This window comes from Falco naumanni, chromosome 8 (genome assembly GCF_017639655.2).
Source record: "Falco naumanni isolate bFalNau1 chromosome 8, bFalNau1.pat, whole genome shotgun sequence".
Taxonomy (NCBI): domain Eukaryota; kingdom Metazoa; phylum Chordata; class Aves; order Falconiformes; family Falconidae; genus Falco; species Falco naumanni.
This window is the reverse complement of record NC_054061.1, coordinates 64,602,255-64,624,819: the sequence shown is the minus strand read 5'-3', so window position 1 is coordinate 64,624,819 and position 22,565 is coordinate 64,602,255. Positions and strand designations below refer to the sequence as shown.

Here is a 22,565-nt window from a genome sequence, read left to right as displayed (position 1 = left end):
GAGGTGTAATGTATGCATTTAGGAGCAAGACACAGTGTGTAGCGGTGTGTAAAGAGCACGCTGGCTTTTGGCTGCAGCTGTTTTTTCTTCTAATTCCAATGTACTGAAAGTATGATAATTTATTTTCAGATAATGTCAGGAAACAGAGAAGTTTGAGGCAATAAATCCATTGGAGACATTATAGCTTAACTCCCCAATGCAAAATAGAGGGAAAAGCAGATGGAACTTCCTTGGAGTGAGATTTGCTTGGAAACAAGTTGGATTAGTGTTGCTTTTGAGTAAAATTCTGGATGCTATAACCAGAGGCATGAGGATGGGTTAGTGATGGCAGATGTGGTAACCTGCCCTTTGCTCTCTGTTTTTAAGGTACTAACAGCAGCTTATCATCAGTAACGCAGGGTCACTGAGTTCAGAGATGTTTTTGCAAAAGCTGTTTCTGGAGCAGGGTCCCTGCAAGCATGGGCGGCAGGAAGGGTCATAGAAGTCATCGTGGGCAAGAGTCCTGTGGGTCCTTTGTGGCATCCATAAAGTGATGTCATATATAGTTCCGTCGGTTCTGTCTATCAGGCATCAGTTCTAGCTTTTGAGATCCTGCTTGTACTGAGACGGTAAACAATGAGCACAGAGAATAGGTGCAGCTTCTGTGCTGAGAAAGTGGAAAGACTGTTGTGTGACAAGGAAAGCATCTGCAGGAGGATAAAAGATGCTGTGGCATTCCTCTCATCAGTTTGCATTCACCTACTTTTTCTATCTTGCCAAAACATAATTTACACAATCAATATCAGAGCCTTAGCATTTGGCCAAGTATTGTAATCTTTTGTTAAGATACTAACAGCCCCCTCAAAAGTGCTATGACGGACTGTATGTTCGACAGGAGGGGATGTTTGTTGCTTATGGAGGTTAAATTCCATTCTGACTAGTTAAATGACTTACGTACAAATAGAATTCAATTTTTAACCTTTGATAGGAATAGAAATGTTGTCATTGATTTCAGAGGAACAGGATCAGCTTTGCACTGTCTTTTCAAGAAAGCACTTGGAGATATTTTTTTCACTGAAGTTTTGTTGTTTTTTGTTTGTTTGGTTGGTTTTTTTCAACACTCTGTGTTTGAATTTGGCTGCTTGAACTTGCAAAAGGCGTTAGTTTAACCCAGAATCAAGCAGTGAAGAGGGAGCAGCATCAATGTGGTGCCATAACCTACTTACACATTACTTCAGGATGTGTTTTAAAACAAAGAACTAAAGCACATTAACTGGATATCGTGGCTCATAGCTGCTGCTGCTGGCCTGCAGTTAGAATATCAAACTGGGAGGTGCTCCATGCCAGATAGGCCACTAAATGAGAATTGTGTATCTTAAAATACATTTTAAAGTAAATCTGTTATCTGCAAATTCAAGACAAGGAGGATTTAAGTCCCTTAGCCGTTGTTAATGGTGTGACTGAATCTGTTTCAGGGCAGGGTGACTCCTCTGAAGGGTTATGTAACTATTGGTTTGTAGATAGTGAAGCTACTGGTAGCAGAAGATCTGGAAGATGCTTAACTGACTTCATACGGAAGGAGAACTGAAATGTGGCTTTCTCCTCTTTTTTTCTTTAAAGAAGTGCCTGGTCCAAGAATACAGTGATTTGTGCCTGGCCTTCCGTAACTATACGGAGTTATTGTTCATAGTTGTTATGTGTACTGGAAATGGTTGTATTTCATTCTGAAGAACAGGAGTTAGAGGTGAACTTTCTGGCAGCCCGTTTGGACAACTGCTTTAGGCTGAGATCCGTCTCTGCCCCAGTATTTCCTAGTTCATCTAGTACATCAGCTAGTAACAAACTAATAAATTTCTGTGACTGGAGGTAATGTTTTTTCCTTTGCCTCCGCCCTGATGACAGCCTGGCCTGCAGCAGGCGGTGGAAATGGCCGTGCAGTTCTGTAGGTTTTCCGTCTGTTCCGTCTTCCCTCTGTGCACATGTGTTGAGTCCTGTAGGGCCATCTCCTGCAAACTGGCTTGTTCCTCTACTGTCTGTAGTATTGAATCCCTTTAAGTTCATGCCCCGCAATTTATTGCCAGAGATTACTTGATCCTGTAACCACAAAAGTAAATTTACAATAAAACAGAACAAAATTGAATCCAGACCACCCCCTGAGTTTTCCACTTCTGTGGTTCCTCCTCATCCTTGATCCTGTTCCGAAGAGAGCTGTTCTCACTCTCTGCATACATGCAGCAGGAGAACAGCCACTGGCCTCTCTGGGTCTGCATGACCGTGCTGCCAACACGAGATTATTGTTTTCAGCAAAATCAATGCGAGGGTATTTTCCTTGCACAGTGAGAAGACTGACCGTGCTCTGAAAATGTGCAAACAAGCCTATCCCAGCCGAGAGCTGCGTGGGGACGAGCCCCTGCTGATCCTCCCTGCCTCTGCTTTGTGGAGAGAAGCAGGAGCGGCGTTCGTGTGTCAGGTGTTCGCACGGCTGAACGTGGAGGAGCTCTGACCTGAAAGAACAGGGGTGTTCATGGAGCTGTAGAAAACTTCTGTGATGCTGAAAAGGTCTTATTAGGAAATCTTGTTCGTCCTCATGCTGATTGCGATTCTGTTCCTGAATCGTATTCTCTGGAGCTTTTGGTGTGGTTTTTAAATGACTCAAGTGATGAGACTTCAGTATTTCCCTTGGAAAGAAAACAAAAGCTATCCCACAGGGAAGAAAGGCAGATTTCTACTTAAGATGAGCCTTCGAGGAGGTGTTTTAATTTACAGCTTTAATCAGAGATGTATGACACGCTTCTTGTTCCTCTTTTATTGATGCTTTGTTGTTTTTTGGTGTTGTTTTTTTTTTTATCTAGGTTTGATGATTCCAGTCTTTTGTGTGGTGGAGCAGTCGGACGCCTCTCTTGAATACGATAATCGAGAAGAGCATGCCGAGTTCGTTCTGGTTCGCAAAGATGTGCTCTTTAGCCAGCTGGTGGAGACAGCGCTCCTGGCTCTGGGGTATTCCCACAGTTCTGCGGCTCAGGCACAAGGTATTCAATAAAGTTCTTTTCCCCCTTCTCTGCACTGGCAGAAGACAGCACCTGAGGTTGTTTGATGTAAGGAGGACGCAGGAAAATTGGTGGCAAATCTTGGAAGTGGTTGTATCAGTTGTGTTGATTGCTGAATCTTAAAGTAGATGTACAGCCAGCCCTACCCTGTTAGCCTGCCTAGAAAGCATTAGCTGGATCTTGCTGAAGTGTGAAACGTGGTGATAATGATCAGCCAGCATATTCATGACATATTTGTTCTGTGCGGTGAGGCAGGTTGCTGTCTCGAGGAAGTCAGCACAGAAGAGCTCTAGGTGTACAGCTAGATGGTAGTTAGTATTCCTCTTTGTATCAGGACCATTTTGAACAGCACGTTTTAGCCTTTTAATTTTTAAAATTGTGTATAATGGTGATATATGTACATGCTCTTTTTATGGCTGGTAATTGTAGCGCTAAATGTGCAGGCCGATTTCTGTTTTCACTTGCCTACTGTATTGCTTCAAAGCCCTTTGTAAAGCTCTACAGTCCCTTCCACTTAGAGTTGACTCTCCAGTAGCAGTGAAATCTTAAAATAAACGAAGCTTTCCTCTCTCTACTCAAAATATTAGCTTGAAAAAACCCAAACCTAAAATCCTAGTCTTGAGGGAGATGGGCAGGAGGTGGTGGGTTGGGAAAAAATTTTCCAGGATGAACTTTGCATTTTAAGAGGCTTTTTTGTACTAAACAGATTATTTCAGTCAGTGCTTGTCCTTTTGGATGGGAAGCCTGTCCGTTTCAGTTTCATCTCCATGTCACCAATAAAACCGGTGCACATTTAGAGTAGTTTAATAGAAGCTTTGCCTGGGGATTTGGATCGTTTTACCTGTTGGTTTTAGTTATTTTTTGTATAGCTAGGTATTTGAACGTGCGAACAGGGAGAGCAGTGGTGCTGTGGAATCCAGGAGTCCCAGGCAGTGGTTAACAGCACCGGCTCCTCGTACAAACTTCTTTCCAAGCAGGGTGGCAGTGATTCATTTCCTTTGTCAGCCCCTGCTCAGTGAGGGAGGCTCAGGTTCTTTTTACGGGCAGAGCTCCTGCACATGTGTTTGCTTACACGATACGGTAACAAAAGCTCTGTGAAAAGGTAGTTGTTTTATTTCTTAATATGAAATGTTTCATGTCATTTTAGGGATGCTTTTTTCCTGAATGTAAAAGGTCAGTGTATGCCACTGTTTCCATCCTGGTGAGCCAGCTTCCTGTTTGACAGCACTATCCATCTCAGTTAACACAGTTGCTCAAGGTGTTGCGAACTAACATGTGGAACACTCTGCATTAGGTGGCCAAGATTTGATTCTTGGCACTTAGGAAGGGGAATAGGCTTTGCAAGAAACCTGCTCCAAGGAGGCATGCCATTCGGTGCAGTGATCCAGACTGGCTGAGCGTCTCACTTGGGAGAGCCTTGCTTTTGCAACATCTCTCTGTTGTTGAGAATAGCAAGGAGGAGAGACAGATTGGCTCACGACAGAAATTAGTCACTGTGCAGGGAGGAAACGACCGCTGCATTTTTGAACAACAGGCTTTGACAATGAGCAGGTTCAAATACTAATCTATTGCGTGATGTGTTGCTTGAATAACTTGTCTAGAAAATAAAAATTGAATTTCTAATTGTTGTAATTAGTCTAAAAGAAGAAACTTTGGCATTTTTGTCTTTAAGGCAGCAGTTACGTTCCACTAGAAAACGTCAGGTGGTATAATCAGAAACCACAGAAAATACCTTAAAGATCTGTCAGCTATAAGTTACTTAACCTCTTACTCTGTTATTTTTTTTTAACCTTCACACTGAAGGTCCAGTTCTCCAAAGTCTTTTATATGTCCTAGATAAATACTGCAGGTCACATTGATTTTAAGATACAAAGCTGAACTATGCAGCCTGTTCTGTAGTATCTTGCTTCTGTGCTGTCTGTCTGCAGGCTGAGAGGTGAGGCAGAGGCAGGGACAGAGTGCTAATAGGTTTCTGAGATTGTTTAGTTTAAAGAGAAGATTTATAGAATATTGGGCTGTAATCTGTCAAGTAGGATTGACAGAAACATGCTGCTGAATTGTTGATAGGAGGATTTATTTGGGAACACAATTTGCTGATATTAAAAAGGGGGGGGGGGGGGAAGCTATTTGCTTTACTCATTCCGGTTGTAGAAGTCTGCTTCTGTTCTGCTGCTCAGGATTGATCTCATTTAGCAATATACGTTGATAAACAGTCACTTAGTACTTCTTTATGCTTTATGATCAGCTGAATTACAGGATCTGCATGAGAAGCTGAAGATCCTCAGGTGCATTTTTCAAAATGGTAGAGCTTTGAGCAACATGCTGTGCAAAACACTGATATGAGCTGGTGTCCCCACATCCTCCAGGGACAAAGTAAATGTGAGCTTGTCAAAGCTTTTGTATGGTAAAGGCTGTAATGCAGCGTGTAATAATTGTCACCTTTTGAGTTGGGAAGGTGTTTCATTTCGCCCCCCTATTGTTTTGGATGACTGAGAGGAGTAGCAATGTTCACTTTGTCTTGTGGGAAACATATTGCCTTTGCCTGTGCCTTTTAGAACAGGGTCTCCGGTGGCAGATAAAAGAGCTAGCTGTGGGGGGGAAGAGGAGTTGTGGCAGCAGGAAGAATTGCTGTGCAATTTCACACCGCCTGCGCTGCCGCTCACCGTGCCCTTCCGCAGGGCTGCCGAGGCTCCATCCAGCAGGCGGTGTGTGCCTGGCGCTTGCCAGCTGTACAGCACCGCCGCCAGGTCTGGGTGCCAGGTAGGAAGCGTGACGTGGAGGGCTAGGTGCCGTGTTGCCTCCCCGAGGGCTCTGCGTGCCCAAAGGGGTCCTGCCCGGGGCTGCCTGCCTGGGCAGCAGCCTGGAGCCGCAGGGCTGCGCGGGGAGGTGGTGCCGTGTCCCAGCACAGAGCTGCAGCCGGCACGCGCAGCTGCCACCTGGCCTGGAGCCTCCTCACATGCTGGCTCGCAGTCGCTTGGCTTATCGTGGCAAATTTTTAGTCCTGGTCGTGAAGTAAATAGAGAAGTCTTCACATAGATAATCAGGAGACAAATCCGTATCAGGAGGTACACGTGAAGGTGGCCCCGTGCCTCACGGGAAGCAGTTCTTTATTCCCACACAGTTTGGGCAGGACACGTTTAGCCCACAGACAGCTGGCCGTGAACATTTTCTGTTGATGGCGGCGAGAGCAGAGACTTTTCCAGTGAGTGCTGCCCTCGTGAAACTTCCCTTTTCTGACAGGAGCTGTGAAAAGTCTTCTGGAACAGCATGGGAATTCGTTAACAGCTTGGCACTGGGGTGTGAAAGTTGGTGGTGTGAATGGCAACAAAGGTTTAATAAACATTTATGTATTTTTCTTTCATCACTTGAGTCTACACCTGACACGAGGGAACCTGCTACATGTGCCTTCCGGAGAGGAAGAGAGTCATACTTTAAAGGGGCACCTGTTCCATGTCTAATTTAATGAAATTTACGTGCCCAGATGCAGTGTGGGTTTGTTTGGGGTTTTTGGTTGGTTGATTTTTTATTTTTTTTTTTTAGGGGAGTTTTTGGGTGTTTTTATGGGTGTGTGTTGTTTTTTGTTTGTTTGGTTGTTTTTTGTTTTTTTTTTTTAATGAGTGGGGTATTCTAACAACTATGCAAGAGAAGGGAACTGGTAGGGGGTACATAAAGTATATAGTGCTGAGGGCTGGGACCACAGTATGAAAGTGGCTCTGGTCTGGAGTACCCTGTGTGCAGTCCTGCAGCTTTGGGACCTGCTGTGAAAGCTGATTCCCTCCTCAGAGCGGGGTGGAGGAAAAGTAGTGCTAGTTTGGTGCTAATAGCAAGTTCTGCTTTCTTGGAATCCATTTGAAAAAGGAAATAGTGTGATATCTTGTGGATATATGTATATACAATGATCAGAGGGCTGGAGCACCTCTCCCATGCAGAAAGGCTGAGAGTTGGGGTTGTTCAGGCTGGAGAAGAGATGGCTCAGGGGAGACCTTAGAGCAGCCTCCTGGTGCCTGAAGGGGCGGGCAAGAAAGCTGGAGAGAGGGGTGGGTTTTTTTGTTGTTTTTTTTTTTTTACAAGGGCATGTGGTGGTGGGACAAGGGGGAATGGCTTTAAACTAAAAGTGGGTAGATTTAGGTTAGACATAAGGAAGAAATTCTTCACGGTGAGGGTGGCGAGGCGCTGGCACAGGCTGCCCAGAGCAGCTGTGGGTGCCCCATCCCTGGGAGGGTTCAAGGCCAGGCTGGACGGGGCTGGGAGCACCCTGCTCTAGCGGAAGGTCTCCCTGCCCAGGGCAGGGGGGTGGGACTAGGTGGTCTTTAAGGTCCCTTCCAACCCAAACCATTCTATGGTTCTGTGAAAGGTATGTTTTTTCTTTTGACCATTTCCTTGCGATCTGTTGTGAGTGTATACACAGAACTGGTGCATGTTGTCTGCAAAAGCTTGCAAAGCTGAACGGGCCGTTGGAATGGAGTTTGCCTTCTCCTCCCAGGTGCTTCTGCTGGGTGTGTTGGCAGGGCAGTGTGGAGTGCCTGCCCAGACTGCTGCCTGTGCACAGCTTTAGCTGGGTACTGGCAAAGCAGTTGCTTGGGTTAGCTGCTGCGTGTGGCCACCGCAAGGAAAAGGGTGTACGGAAGAGTGAAATGGTGCTGAGGTGCCAAGTGGAGCAGAAGGAGAGGTGAGAAAACAGCAGAGGGAAGTTAACACAGAGCAGGAGAAACATTAGATCTTTTCCATTCCTGTCACGACAGAGATTGCCAAGCCTGGTTCTTAAGCAGCGTACTGCCATGAGCAGAGCCCTTGCAAGAGGCAGTGCCTTGGAGCCCCCCCTGCATGCGGTGCCGTCTCTCCTGGTGCTGTGCGCTGACTGAAGAGTGTGAAGCTCTGTGGCTGCAGAGCTGGGAGCCGCTGGTCGGAGCGGAAGCCTGGCAGGAGAGGCTGGCAGTGGTCAGTGGGGAAGGTGTAAGACAGGAAAAAGAAACAGAAGAGGCTTAATTCTTGCCTTGCCATGTGGAATTGCAGTAGTGGGTTACGGAGGAGACGGTCTGTGGGGACAGTGATTTAGCGAGCTGAGACCAGATGGCATCAGCCCTGTCAGCCTTCCACGACTGGAGTGGGGAGGAGGAGGATTTCGGTGCTGCCGGTTGGTGCCTGGCCAGCGTGGCTGATGGGGTTACCTCTGGCGTAATGCCATGACACCCAAAGGTATATCTCAGGACCAACCGTCCTTTTCCAGCTGCCTCGTCTGGGAGGCTTTGATGTTGCTTGAAGCCATGGGAAGTTGTAGGACAAGTTTGGTTTGGCTTTGGTGCTTCTGTAGGGCACCGTGCTCTGAAGCACCAGTGGAGCTGTCCTTGCTGTGAGGTGCAGCAAGAGAGAAAGGTGCTCTCCTGACTGCACAGCAAGGAAACCAAGGCGCAGGCACCTAAGGGCTCTCCTCTGGATCCGCGGTGCACGTAGCTGGGGCAGGAAAGAACCCAGACTGCAGCTGCGTTCATTTCCCTCAAGGGTCTGAGTATGTGAGCTCGGTTCTGCGCTCTGCTGTTAACTGGAGGTCTCTTGCACTTGTGGCCTGCATTTATAAGTATTATTTCAAAACAAAGACCTAATCTGTTTCATGTGGTGACGTTTAGCAAATCAGTCCAAACACCAGCGTGTGATAACGTGGCCGGCTGAGTGCTGGGCTCCTTCACTTTGCCTAGCCTTTGTGAGACCAGTATGAGCGATCGTCTTGCCACTTACGGGATTATAATCGTGTGTACAAATATCTGAAGAGTGTAAACATCGAGAGGGATCAGATTTGTCTGAGCTGGTCCAAGAGGGTAGGGCCCTGGGGCAATTCAAAGGGTCTGAGCAGATGACTAGTAGGGAAAGATCGTGTGAATCTCCAGAACCACAGTAGCTTCCAACTGGATGTCAGGTAAAGGCAGAACATACCAGCTGGGGGCTGTATTGAACACACACACAAGCTGGTTTTACATTTCTGTATCAAGAAAGGTACAGTAAAAGTGTGGTGAAACCCCGCTAAGCTGTGCTGGATGTGTGCAGCTAAAGTGTGTTGCAGCTGAGAAGACCAGATACGCTAGTTTTAATGCAAGTGCAAGGTAGCAGGATGGGAAAAATGAGAGGAGGCTTGGCTTCTCCTGCGAATAATGTGCAATAAATTACAAGGGCGCTATAATCCGGGATCTTCTAAGGCTTCAGCCAAGTACCCAGCGTCATTTGTATGTCTGAGCTGTGGCTCCCTGTTCATGTGGTCAGGGACCTTCTAGTCAGTATTACACTGGCTTTAATGAACAGGAGAGAGACTGGTGATAGAACGAGTTAAATGACAGTACAATACAGTGATCAACAAACTAAATGTTGGGTCATTTCCTGACTGTCACTGTTTGCTGCTACTTTTTTCTTGTTTGTTTGTACAGGGATAGCATAGTGGTCTCGCCTAACAGAGTTGGTCTGTGTAGAGTTTTGCTCTCTTTCTCTCAGCTCAAACACTTTTGCTGCAGAGTATGATCACCTTACTAAACCAGCGTGTCTTAAAACAGAACAAAAAACCCACCCCAAAACAAATGAAAGAAACCAACCCGGCCCTCTTCGGAGCTCTTTTCAGCAGTTTGGTCTTACTCCATCTATAATTCACAGCTTCTTACCCTTACCCTTTGCCCCCCTTGCTTCTACTGGGGACACTTTATGGGTAAGCTCTTCTTTCTTCTCCCCAGTTTTGCAGGTGAAATTGTAAGAGGCCCAACTTAAATCATTTAACAGTAGTATGTGTGCGGGGTATGACTCAAATGGACATCTTGCAGTGAACTGACATGCCATTTCGTGACAGCTTGTCTGGGATTGCTAAGCGGACTGGATTTCTTGCAGTGATACTCAGTCATCCCAGTCAAAGTTTTCCTTGTAAAAGCTGCTCCTTCTTGAATTGTGTGTTGCTTGAATTGTATTGTCTTTCCCCTAATGCTTGGAGAAGGTGAGCTGAGTACTTCTCAAATATTTATTTTCCTCCCCATATACAGACATTTATCAGCAAATCACTGTTTTGTCTACCCTACAAAACTTCATGACAACTGTAAGTGAAACTCAATTATAGGAACCATGAGAGAAAGTCAAAATTTAATGAGAATATTGAAACCCTCTTCCTTCTTTATCTTTTTGATAGGCATTCCAGTGCATAATGGACACAGGGTTTGAAAGACGTTGTTGCTAAAGGTTCCGCATCTCATGCCATTTCAGTTACAGCCCCAGACTTCTCTTGAAACGTTCCTTGAAATCTTAAGAAATCTCACCTAAAGAGTAAAAGAAGAGGTAGAGATTGAGGCTGCTTATACTTGTAGGGTTTACTAAAATTAATGTGGGGGTTTTTTGGTGGAAAATGTGACATAAAAAAATGTTGGGATGTCATATTTTTATATATATATATATATATAAGAAGTGGAATATATTTTGTTTTACTTCGTTCTATATATATAAACACATGTATATTTATAGTTTAATCTAGACTATAAATACACACATATCTTTCATACATATACACACATACAAATACATATTTCTATAAAAGTATAATATATATACACAGTAACAAACGACCAACATCCAATTAAAAAACCAACCTTTCAGGTTGTTTGTCGCCCTTATTCTCTGTAGTGCTGTTTTAAGTAACCGCGTTACGCCAGGAGCATGAGCTGCAGTGCATCCCTGATTCCTTGGCAGCTCCCTGTGAGGTTCCTAACTTCCAGCGGGCGCTCAGAAGTGTCTCCCTTTCCTTTCCTACCCTGCCACCCCCCCCGTGCTGGGGTGTGTAACAGCTGCCACGTGGTGCTGGCTTTCTGATCCCAGTCTATTATTTACAGGATTCTTGTGATGGAACAAAACCTCTACAAATAATAATCTATTTTTCTAGATGGCAAACATCTGGGTAGTATAAGTAAATGGGTAATTTATTAGTGTTTGAGCTGCTTAAAGGAGGCTAACCGAAGGTAGCCCCGAAGAGCTCAGCACTTCTGGCGGCTGCTGCCCGTCTGGCTTGTGGTGCACCGCGGCGAGAGGTGAGGAGGCAGGGGTGACGGGGCGGGTGCGGTGGGCAGGGTGGGCTGCGGCTGGCCCGCTGGAACCCCCTCTCTTCCTTGCCCTCCTGTCCCTGAGGCCTGGCAGCCCTGCCACGGGAGCTGGAGGCCAAGTGCTTTGTGTTTCAGTGCTGACTGCGGGGGCTGTAGCGGACTTGTTGCAGGAGCGTGTGTGTCATTCGTTCACGCCACGGCCGTCGTGGATCGCACTCAGGCTGTGCTGTGGGTAGAAATCATTAAACTTGAGTTCCTTCCTCTCCGCCTTTGTTTCTGAGAAATATTGCTGAGGCCGTAACAGCGAATCGGTGCTTCTGTTTGATGGGGGCTGTATTCTTTAGTGCCTTCCATTTGCTTTACATCGCAGGCTGCATGCAAAAAGATAATGCTGCAGGACGGAATTTTCGTCAAGCTTTGTACTCTTCAAGGAAAGATTTTAACTTACTCTGCCAGCTTTATAAACCAATGAAGAAATGCTGGGGAAATTGAGCCACAGGCTTTTTTGTGCCACAGCAAGCCTTATAGTAGTTTGGGGTAAAATAAAAATCAAGTTCACTCTGAAAGGCCTGTGTGTACTCAATTAAAAACTTAGACCAGCGTGTAATAAATTCTGATTTTTCTTGGCCCCCTTCCCAACCTCTCAGCTAAGCCCACAAGCCCATGAACCACTGGTATTTTTGAGGAAAATTGGGAAATGGTCTTTATTAATTTTAATTTAAAATAAAAATCTGTTGTTTTTTTTCTTGCATGAATCCGGTAACGAAGCAGTGCTGCACTTAAATATGGGAATAAATTAGGTCAGACTAGGTCTTCCCTTGTCCTGAGAAGAAAAGGAAGGTGCAGTTAACAGCCTGTTAGCTAACACGCTAAACTCTTAAATGTTCAGTAGTATGATGAGAGCAAAGCCTTGTGGTGGTTAACGTGTTAGGGTAGCTTTTTTGCCTTTTTTTTTTTCCTCGTTTCTTTTTTAGACATTCTTGTCTACTGAGAATTTTTTTCCCTCCAGTCCCTGCTTTAGATACGGGAGGCAGCATTTTAACCCTGCGGCACAAGGGGATGCTTTTCGCTCCAGCTGCAGATTGCCTTGCCCCATCTGCCTTCCCCACAGGGGCACAAAGCTGAGCCCACCACCTCCAGCCGCTTCTTTCTTTAACCAAGCGGAGACAGGGCTCATCCCCCAGACTGGCTCTGCTTGTTGGGAAGCACATCCCAGCTTTTCGGATCTCTGGTTTGCCTTGGGCACAGGTTCCTCTGTGTGGCATGTATAATGGATATGCTGCTGGGGAGAAAGCAGAGCTCTTTCTGCTGGTCGGTCTGTCCGAAGTCCATTTATCATCAGCGCCCAGGTCTGGGTCTTGCTGCATGTGTAAAGGGGAATTAGTTTGAGCATGTGGAGAGCAGCGGTGCTGCCAGCAGGGTCCCTTGCAAGCTCATGGTGTAAGGCACTACTTCCCAGTCCCTTTTAACCACATAGATGAGCTGAGCATGAAAACCAGTTTTTTTTTGAAACTGAAAACCTAACAAGAGTAAGGGGAGAAAACGTAAAGGGGAGAAAACGTAAAGGGGATAAACAGAAAGTGTTTCCTGGTTTTAGAAAAAAAAAAAAAAAGGGCAAACACACTGATCCCTGTTCTGTGTCTGATCTTCTCTTTAGGAAAGATCCTTCTGGCATTGACAGCAAAGGGTCAATTTGGAGGGTTTCTCACCACAGCGTGTGGGCATTGTAGAGGGGATGTGGCTTTAATCCTCCTGGCCCTTATTGGAATATAAATGAACCTGTCAATCAGCAACTGTATTTGATGTTTGCATCTTTTCATACCGGTTGAATTTTACAAGGGCAATCTGCCCTCCTGCATTGTTTGTCATCGGGGGTCTGCAGCAGATTAAATGGCTCCATTTACAGAATGGAAAAGGATGAGCGGAGGACAATGCTGTTAGTGACCTCCTTTTGCCTACTGTCCTGCTCCCTGGAAACTCACCCAGTGTGCTGATGAAGCTTCAAATTCAAGCTATGGCTGAGAGAAGGGGGTGTGCATACCCTCCTCCCGTCCACTGGGCTACTTGCTTGGTTAGGGCGGGTGCCTCTTCCTCTCCGCACTGGTGCAGGCTTAAGGGGAATTGCTCGTACTCTTGTCTTCCTTTTGGCCAATGAATAACTTTTTATTTATCCAGACAACTTAAAAACACGTTTATACAGATGTGGTCAAAAAAAGGCAATGCATCAAGTTGAACGAGATGAGGTTGGGGTATTTTGCACTGAGTATTTATGGGTAATTTTGCTTTGGAAGAATAATTTGTCTCGATGAAGTAGCTGTTAATTAAACAATAAAGCTATGGTAATCCTAGGATTTGGAGTCTGTATTGCATACCCTTTTCACTCCTCAGTTTTGTGTGTGCAGCATCTGTGACTTCACCTGGCTGTTTCCACAGTTACCAATAAAAAGTTAAATTCAAACAAACAAGCTAGGAGGAAGATGTTGTGTCAGTCAGGATTCTTAGCCTAAATTGCTTTCATAATTTGTTTTTATAATATATTTGCTGCTTAGCCACGTTTTGGCCTTTTTCCTTTTTCTAACAAAAATCATTATGTGGGATAGCAAGTAGATAGTTCCTACTTTAACAGTGACAACTCCATGCTAAAAATGTCCCTTGGCATAGCGATAGTTAACTGATGGCAATTTGTCTGCCTTTCTGAGTAGGGTTTTGGGGTTTTTTTTGGTTTTTTGGCACCAGCTAGAGATTCTATGAAATAGTCTGTGGGGGGAAAAGTGTTTGTCTTGCGTTGAAACTGAGGATGGACCAAATGCTTGAGGAAAAGAATGTATCAAATAATGAGCTATAGATAATACTTAGTCTTTTCAAGATCCTCGCAGGAGATGTTTAGGCAGAGTTGTGCAGCATTCAGCGTGAGAAAATTGGCATTTTTTGTGAAATGCTACCATAAAATATGTTTCAAATGTCACTATTTATATATCCATTTATATAGATAGCATCAATTACATATTTTTAAATGTTGATGATGGGTCTAAAAACTACATGCATTACGAACATAAAAGTTTCTTTTTCTGTGGCTTGAGTGTAGAGAACAAGTCCTTTTTTTTTTTTTCCCTCAGTCTGAAAGCTGTATTTGTTTCCTTAAAAGAATGAAGAATGGTATTTCATTGGTAATATTGACAAAGAGCTATTAATATTTTATTATGGAGCTTTTAAATAGAGGGCTGCACATACTAGTGTGTTCTTTGGTTTGTTTTTTATTTATTTTCTTTCTTTTCTTTTGGTATCTCTGCTAAAAGAGCATAGCAACACCATGCATTTGCATTTTCTGATCACTAAAAATCCCCCCTACCATAAATGTGTATGTGAAATTGAGAACCTAATTAAAAGATTAACAGCATGTACAGTACTTTACCCAAAAGGCATGTGTTAATTTGTTGAAACACTAAAGGTTTTTATGCTGTCTTTTTTGATGCTGTCAAAATATTTTCAGTGGAACTGGTTGAACCTGGTCTCTTATAAATTCTTCTGCAGAGTAAGATGACTTAATTTCATATCTAATTGCATAAGGAATTATAAATTATCTTTTCTAAGAGACCTATGACACTAAAACGCAGAATGAACAAATAAAACTGATTTGTTCTAGTACAAATGAAGATACATAGCAGTATTTTTATTACAGACACCATTTGTTTGGGTTGAGTGTCTGAATATTTTACAATAAGATACAAAGTGCTCTTTGTTGAGCAGTTGTTCTAGCGATGCATCTTAAGGTGTTTTACAACTAATTGCCATGAAACGAAGAAACGCAAATCAACAAAAAACAGCCCCACCCATAAAATAAAACCCTATGCAGAATAGCATAAATCTATTCCAAAGGAAATATGTTTTATATGCATTCATAGAAGCAGCAGGATCTGCCTCTTGGATCAAACATGGAACTTTTCTTTTGTTTGCCAAGGAAGGACCTGTTGATTTCATTTTTATCTCAGAAAAGGTGACTTGCTGTATGGTAAACAGTAGTTTCCAGCTAGGTAAGAGATGCTACAGTCTGGACTAGAGCACACCAGAGAAGGATTACAAGTCTGGTTTCTCCTGGGGCAAGTGATGTACAGGGGAGTGCACTGGAGGTGGGTGTTTAAAGGGGAGCGTAGGTCCTGCCGTAGCCTCTTTGGTGCCGCGTAACCCGAGGGGACTTCGTGGTGCTGCGGGGTTAGAATTTCCTTTCCTCCTGGGGACTTCTGGAGGGACGTTGAACAAGTTCCACTTCCTGCACCTAAAGCACAAGCAGTAGGGGTTCTCCTGGGGGAACAGCTGGGTGTTTACAAAGTGATGTATTACTTTAAGAACTGAATATTAACCTTGTGGCAGAATTTAGCAGAAACAAGCAGTCATTAAAGATTTGTCGTTGTAACTACTGTCCATGGAATTTTATTCTGTCATTGAAAGTTTAAAGTGGTTTATAGTAAATTTACCATTTTGTACTGAACTGTGTCAGTGTTGGTGCCAAAGCTGTTCAGAAGTTACTGAACGTCTATTTAACCAGATTAGATTAAACCCAGATTAGATTGTTATTAAACCAGATCAGATTATGTAGTGTGAGTATATTGTTCATAAAGGAGCGAGTTCGTATTCCGCTGACCTTTCAAGGCTTGAATTAATAAATTTATCACAAGGGTTAATTTGGCATTGTATGATAGAGATGTTCTTTTATTTATTTATCCATAAGTACTTTTGTTATGAACTTTACTGATACAAAGCTGCTTCTGTTAAGCTGATTGTTATTCCCAGATACTAAAAGACTGGTCCTAAATTATCTAAATCCTAATGTGTATGAATTTATGAATTTTTCTAGAAGGGGACCAGAAAGGTAGTATGACGTTTCATAGAGGCAAGTAGGAAAGAAAAGTAAGAATTTTTAGCTAGAGAGCTTCCATGGCCTGGTTTGAGTGATACGAGATGAAAACTGCAGGGGTTATGGTGAAATGTGGATTACACTTAAAAAAATAATATGCCTAGTAATCCAATGTGATTTCAATAATAAGGTTAAGGAATATTTTTATTGCCATAAAAGGATGCGATTCCCCCCCACACACACACTCAACCTTCCTGTAGCTCTGTAGTAAGATTTCATTTTGCAAAGACTTTTTGTGCTTTACAATTTTGAGTGTGTGTCTGTACAGGAAAGTGGAGAGGGCAAGAGCAAAAAAGAGAGACTGCCAAGAGACCTACTGTTTCTATGCTGTTTGTAGTAGCGATAGCAAAGTCCTGTCTCTGTGAGGGACAGCAGTGTGATTTTTGGTAGTGTAGTAAGCTCCTGCGCTGTCTCGCTGAGGTACGGCAGCTCCCCTGTCCCACTCTTCCCCTCCCTGTGCTGCTGGAGGGAGGCTGGGATGGAGTTGTGGGTACAGCTGCAGTACTGATACGGCACTGTGATGCCCCCACGGTCGCAACACGGTTTTTGTGGAGGGAGAAGCTGTTACAGAACAAAATTGCCATCAGATGTCTTCAAGGCTTCTCCTGAATCCTTCTCTTTATCTGTTTCTCTTGTGCATAAACTCTGGTTTTGCATGTAAAAGTGAGGGAGATGGGAGAAATCTTAGCTGCAGATGGAAAAAAACCCCGGTGTCTTGATATTTTAAAAGAATCCAGAATTAGAAGGAGATAAATTTATGTAGCCTTTGCACCATAATAATGTGGAAAGACCTGACACAAAGCCATAAGGCTTTTTTCACAGATTCAGTTGTCTGGAAATTGTGCAATGCTGTTTAAATGGAATAACTTTTAACAGATCGCAATAAATTAAAAAAAAATAAAATAACATGTTTTCACCAAGGATTACATGATGGCAGTGCTAACTCCCATGCAATTAATAGACAGTGTGTACGTTGTCTTCCTTTGAGTGCTTAGCATTTTGTCTAGATTTTATCTGGCCCTGTATCCAGGAACTGGGTATGGATGCAAGCTGCTGTTAATTGAACTGTATTTAGGACTGTTAAAACCATCGTGTGCGCTGTATGGCAAGATGGGGATGTAAACAGAGGGGAGCTAAGGAGAGTCTCCACCCTGTGTTGGATACAGGGGGAAACATAGTGAGTGACAAAGGGCGAGTGAAGAGCCGAGGTGCTTAACGCCGCCTTTGCCTCAGTCTTTGGTAGGTAGACCAGTTGTTGTCTGGGTACCCAGTCCCCTGAGCTGGAAGGCAGGGATGGGGAGCAGAATGGAGCCCCCATAATCCAAAGGGAAGTGGTTGGTGACCTGCTGCGCCACTGAGACGCCCACGGGCGGCTGAGGCCGGCTGGGCCCACCCGAGGGTCCTGTGGCAGCTGGCGCGGTGCTCCTGGGCCGCTCCCTGGCAGCATGCTGCCCGTCTACGTGAAGGGCCAGAAGGAGGATCCAGGGAACTGCAGGCCTGTCAGCCTGACTGTGGTGCTGGGGAAGAGTATGCTGTCTCAGCTGGTGGTGATGCTTTCTGTGTTTGAGTAAATAAAGATCATTATGGGCACTAAGCTGATTAGGAATGCTGTTTTGGTGGCGTGGGTGATAGTGGTTGGGGAGTTTTTTAGGGTTTTTGTTAGGAGGGGAAGTATTATTGGGGTTGCGATTAATGTTAGTGCAAGGATTGTGAAGGTGCTTAGGAGTAGCGTAGTCTCCATTGCTTTTACTTGGATTTGCACCAAGGTGATTGGTTCCTAAGACCAGTGGATTGCTACTATCCTTTAAAAGCAAGGGGACTGAGGTTTTAAACTCAGATGCAGGAATTAGCAGTTCTTGCTGGTTGAACTTCCCCTCGGCGAGCAAGAAGGGTTTGAGCTTCTATTTCCAGGATCACAACCTGATGTTTGGGTTTAAACTATGCAGCCATCAGCCCGCCACGTGCAGGACAGCCAGGGGATCAGGCCCAGCCAGCGCGGGGTTGTGAAAGGCAGGCCCTGCTGGGCTAACCTGATGTCCTGCGATGCGGTGACCCGCACCGTGGCTGAGGGGAGGGCTGTGCACGGTGTCTGCCTGGCCCTTGGTAAAGCCTTTGGCACCATCTCCCACAGCATTGTGCTGGGGAAACCAGCTGCTCGTGGCTGGGGTGGGTGCGCTCTACGCCGAGTTAAAAGCTGGTTGGACAGCCAGGCCCAAAGAGCAGTGGTCTGGGCGAGGGGATGGCGGCCCCGCAGCCAGCCTGGGGTGGCACCGTGCGGGGGAGACGGGGCTGCCCGGGGCAGGGGGCTGTGCAGGGGCAGGGGGCAGGCCGGGCCCAGGGCCCGAGGCCACCGTGTGAGGGTCCCCAGGGCTCAGCGCCGGGCCCTGCCCGCGGGTCACACCAGCCCCAGGCAGCGCCGCAGGCCGGGGCACAGCGGCTGGGCAGGGCCGGGGGGAAAGGGCCCGGGGGGGCGGCTGGGGCCGGCTGGGCAGAGCCCCCGGCCTGCCCGGGTGGCCGAGGCGGCCAGCAGCGCCCTGGCCGGTGTCCGGAGCGGCGTGGCCGACAGGGCCGGGGCAGGGACCGTGCCCTGCGCTGGGCACCGGGGCGGCCGCCCCTCGAGCCCCGGGGCAGCTTCGGGCCCCTCACGGCAGGGGGGACGCGGAGGGGCGGGAGCGTGTCCGGAGCGAGGGGGGGTCGGTCCCTTCTCCCCGGGAACGAGCGGCAGGACAAGGGGAAACGGCGTCGAGTTGCGCAGGGGAGGGTTAGGCTGGGCGTGAGGGAGCCGGGAACAGGCCGCCCAGGGGGGCGGCGGAGCCCCCACCCCGGAGGGGTTCACAAGACGCCGCTGCGGTGCTCGGGGACAGGGCTGAGCAGTGGGCTGGGCACTGCTGGGGTGACGGGTGGGCTCCGTCATCTCAGAGGCCTTCCAACCTGAACGATTCTATGACTCTAAATTTCCATTTACAGCATTGTAGCTGTAGCAGACATATCCTGTAGTAAATAGGCAGCCCCTAGTCCACATATTTTTATATACAAAATGTAATTGGTTTATGGCAATATAACTTCTTATATCAACATAGCATTTGTCTCATACAAAACCTGCAGTTACTTTCCCAGAGCCGGTGTGAGGTGCGGTGTGTAGCTTACTAGAAGAAAAGATGGAGTATGTTCTGATTCTGGTGTGGATCGTCGGCACATTGGTCAGGCCTTGGGTTGTAGCAGCTTCTCTATAGAGGAAGGCCGGTCCTGGGTTCCCCGATTTCGTACACCTGCTGAATGTCGTTTTACATTCAGCTAGCTGTGCATCGTGGTATTTAGGGGGAAGAAGAGGCTGTCTACAAGGAGTGATGAGTTTAAATCTGGAGGGAAAAAAATTCCCTCATTTCTGTGCTTGCTGGATTAAGTCTTCTATATAACGTGCTTTATAGAATAAGGCTACGTTTGTACAGGAGGAGGTGCCAGAACACTAACAGGAGTATAGTAGCTCATCTGATGGGTGGGACAGACTTCTGCATGCTATTTGGAAAAAAAAATTGACCCTATGTGGGAGTATAATACCTAGTATTGTTAATTCTTGACATTTTCTTTCCTGTAATTCTGGGGCTCTTGATGAGAGGAGCTTCAGCTTCTCTTGAAAAATTAAATTTGTAGAGATAAAAAATAGGATCTTAGAGGATTCCATTAGAAGCTTGTGAACATGATTCCGTCTTTGGCATGAGAACGTGGAATAGGAAAGAATCCAAGCATTTTAATTTGCTGGGAAGAAAAAGAAGCTGTTTGGTAACTTTGGGATACAGTATTGCTCTCTGAAGCACATTACTTTGCGGGTGTGCAGGCATGTGACAGTGCGATCGGACGTGGGTCTGTGTTGGTTTCAGATGCCTGGGGCCCCCCGTGGCCCTTTCGTTATTTCTGAACCTTTGGCGCTGAGTGCCCGTGGGGGATGTGTGGAGATGGGGAAATGAGAGAACTAGATATTGGAATTCAGTAGCAGATTTAAATTAAGCAGAAACCTCAGTATGTTATAAACTTGTAAGTCTATATATACACTATGGCATGTGGCTGGACCATAGTCATGCTCAGCAACCACTGAACATTATAGGACAGTTTATATGTTTTCTAATTCTTCCCAGAAAGGAGAGGATTTCAGTACTGAGTAATATCTTGTTATCCCATTCCTACTATCGGCAGCACAGCAATTTGAACTTGCAAAGATAGCAGATTAGGTATTTCCTTGGAACTATGTGTGCTATTTAGCATCTTACGGGTGTTCTGGCAGAACAGCATAGGGATTGACAGAAACTGGGGCCAAAAGTGATTTTAGGGAGCTAATGGAGGTTAGTGAAGGTTATGAAAAAACAGTCCTTTCCATTAGACATGCTGTGAAGAGAGACATGGGAAAGGATGAGAGATGCTGAAGCGGGGACTACACACCATGAAGATGGCTTTTTGAGCCAGGAGGTGTCTAGGCTGACAGTTTCATTTGGGGCTTTGCTTCCTTAGTAGGAAGAGTTAAGAACAGAAGTGAAAAAGCTGGTAGTAGTGCAGATAGCATCCTGACATCTTAAAATGTAAGTGTAAGGTGAATATCTGAGAGTCAAATATTCATTACAATGGTGGAAACATAAATGCCATATTCTGGTACTAATGTAGTAAGGCCAAAAATGGAACTGGAAAGGTTTGTCTTGGTAGTGAACGCTAAGTGAGATGCAAAAGTTAGATGGGCATTCAGTTGTGTGATCTAGAGTCCAAAATCGGCACACACAGTGCTGTTAGTGTTCATAATTGTTGGTGCTGTAGCTTCAACAAGGGGTTCTATACAAGAAAATTAAGCCATGTTTTAAGTTACAGCAGTGTAAATAAAGTAAATGCTTCTGAGGTCAGTGAAATTTTTGGTTTCCACTGATGCAATTGAGGGCAGAGGTTGAAACATGATTTTTATTTCCAGACGTATCTCAAGCTGCATTGCAAACTTGTTCTATGTGCCGAAGTAAATGATCTGTTGGGAAGCAGGTTGGGAGAACAGGTAACAGCTTCAGATACGTTTCTTTATAGGATCAGTAACCACTGTTGATTGTTTGCAAAGATTTTGTTTGGGGTGGTCCATCCGCCTAATTTCTCAGCTGTGCCCTAATACAGAAAAAACAAATGCAATACAGCTGTGCTGAAGTGGGTTATTTAGCTACAGGAGGGCCAGGCCAAAGCCATTTTACTACAGAACATTCTTCCTTATATGAAAGCCATCTATTTGCAGGATAGTTTTTGTTTAATGATTTTCAGAGGAATTTGGTTATTTTTTTATAATACCTCGTAGAAGCTTGGGTTTAGGTTCGTGTGCTCAGTTCTATGAATACCTGAGACACAGTGACAATAAAATAGGAATTACCCGTAGGAGTCCTCCTACCTCTGCAGAGTCATGGAGAAGTATGACCTGTGTCCTCAGAGGGCAGAAGCGTGGGAGCTCCGAGACTGAAAGTGGAGAGGCGTGTTTATTTTAATATGTGTAAGATTCGACCTGGTTTAGAGTACTTTTCTTCAGACTGGAGGAAGGAGAAAGCTGCAGAAAGTCAGGAGACACGTGAAGCCTGAGGTGAGGAACCTTACAGTAGACCATGGTGTTGCTTTAGTGTTGTGTGTGTCTGTTTGAACGAAGGTGGGGATGGCAAATACCCACTTTTTTGGCCAGGACTGAGATGTTGGTCTTCAGCTTGAGTAATACGTGTGTGTATGTAGGAATGTTTTAAAAGAAGGGGAAAATATTTGTTAATTTGGACTATTTGTGGTTGAAATATCATAAACACTTAGGTGTAATACGAGAAATACAGTAACTTTTTGTTTTCAGAGAACTTGTTAGAAATAGTACTTGAAGTTAAGATTCATATATTTTGCAGGAGAGCTTTCTTTGTGAAATATTCATGTAAAAGCAGGCTTACCTGTCTAGCTGCATCCATAAATCAAGATGGTGCCTTCTTTTCTTTGGAACTTAAGGTAAAAGAGTTTTGTCTTTAAAGCATAAGGTGGTTTGTACTTGTCTGTAGGCTCTCAAATAGTGCACAAATGCACAGGATTTTTCTTTAACTTTTTTTTCTCGTTTATTACAAGGTGGTTATGTAGGAACATTCATCAGAAGCTTTAGAAATCACGGGAGATTTATGATGTCATATGATGTCATTACAGCAATACGCTGCATTGTAAAACTTCAGAGCAACCACTGCTGTACCACCAGGGTGAATAATGGAGCATTCATTCACTCCCACCAAATCCCAACATCAAATATTCCACAAGCTCTCTTAAAACACAAACTGTGCCTATAGGAACATGTAGTGAGAAGTTATGCTTGGGAGGGTGTAATCGGAGTACCTCGAAAGGAGTGGTAAGTATTTCAGTTCCCAGAAGTTGCCGTGTTAAGACTGCACAAAAGCTGGGGAGTCTCTGAGGTAAAAGCTCTTCAGATGGAAGTGGCTGAAAAAATCTTGGCTAGCTCTTGGGGAGCTTGTGAGAATGAGTACTAGAGGCCAAATTCTGCTCTGTTACACCATTGTACGTTTGGACGAGTGCCAAAGACAAGCACTT

At 45.1% G+C, this 22,565-nt stretch overlaps 1 protein-coding gene across 2 annotated transcripts in view; it reads left to right on the top strand.

Annotated features, from left to right (window-relative positions):
- Positions 1–22,565, top strand: part of SATB2 (SATB homeobox 2) — a 139,645-nt gene that overhangs the window by 20,557 nt on the left and 96,523 nt on the right. For both annotated transcript variants that reach the window (XM_040604809.1, XM_040604808.1), the window contains exon 3: positions 2,832–3,008. In XM_040604809.1, the coding sequence (XP_040460743.1) occupies positions 2,832–3,008 (177 nt within the window). The remainder of the gene's footprint in view (positions 1–2,831; positions 3,009–22,565) is intronic.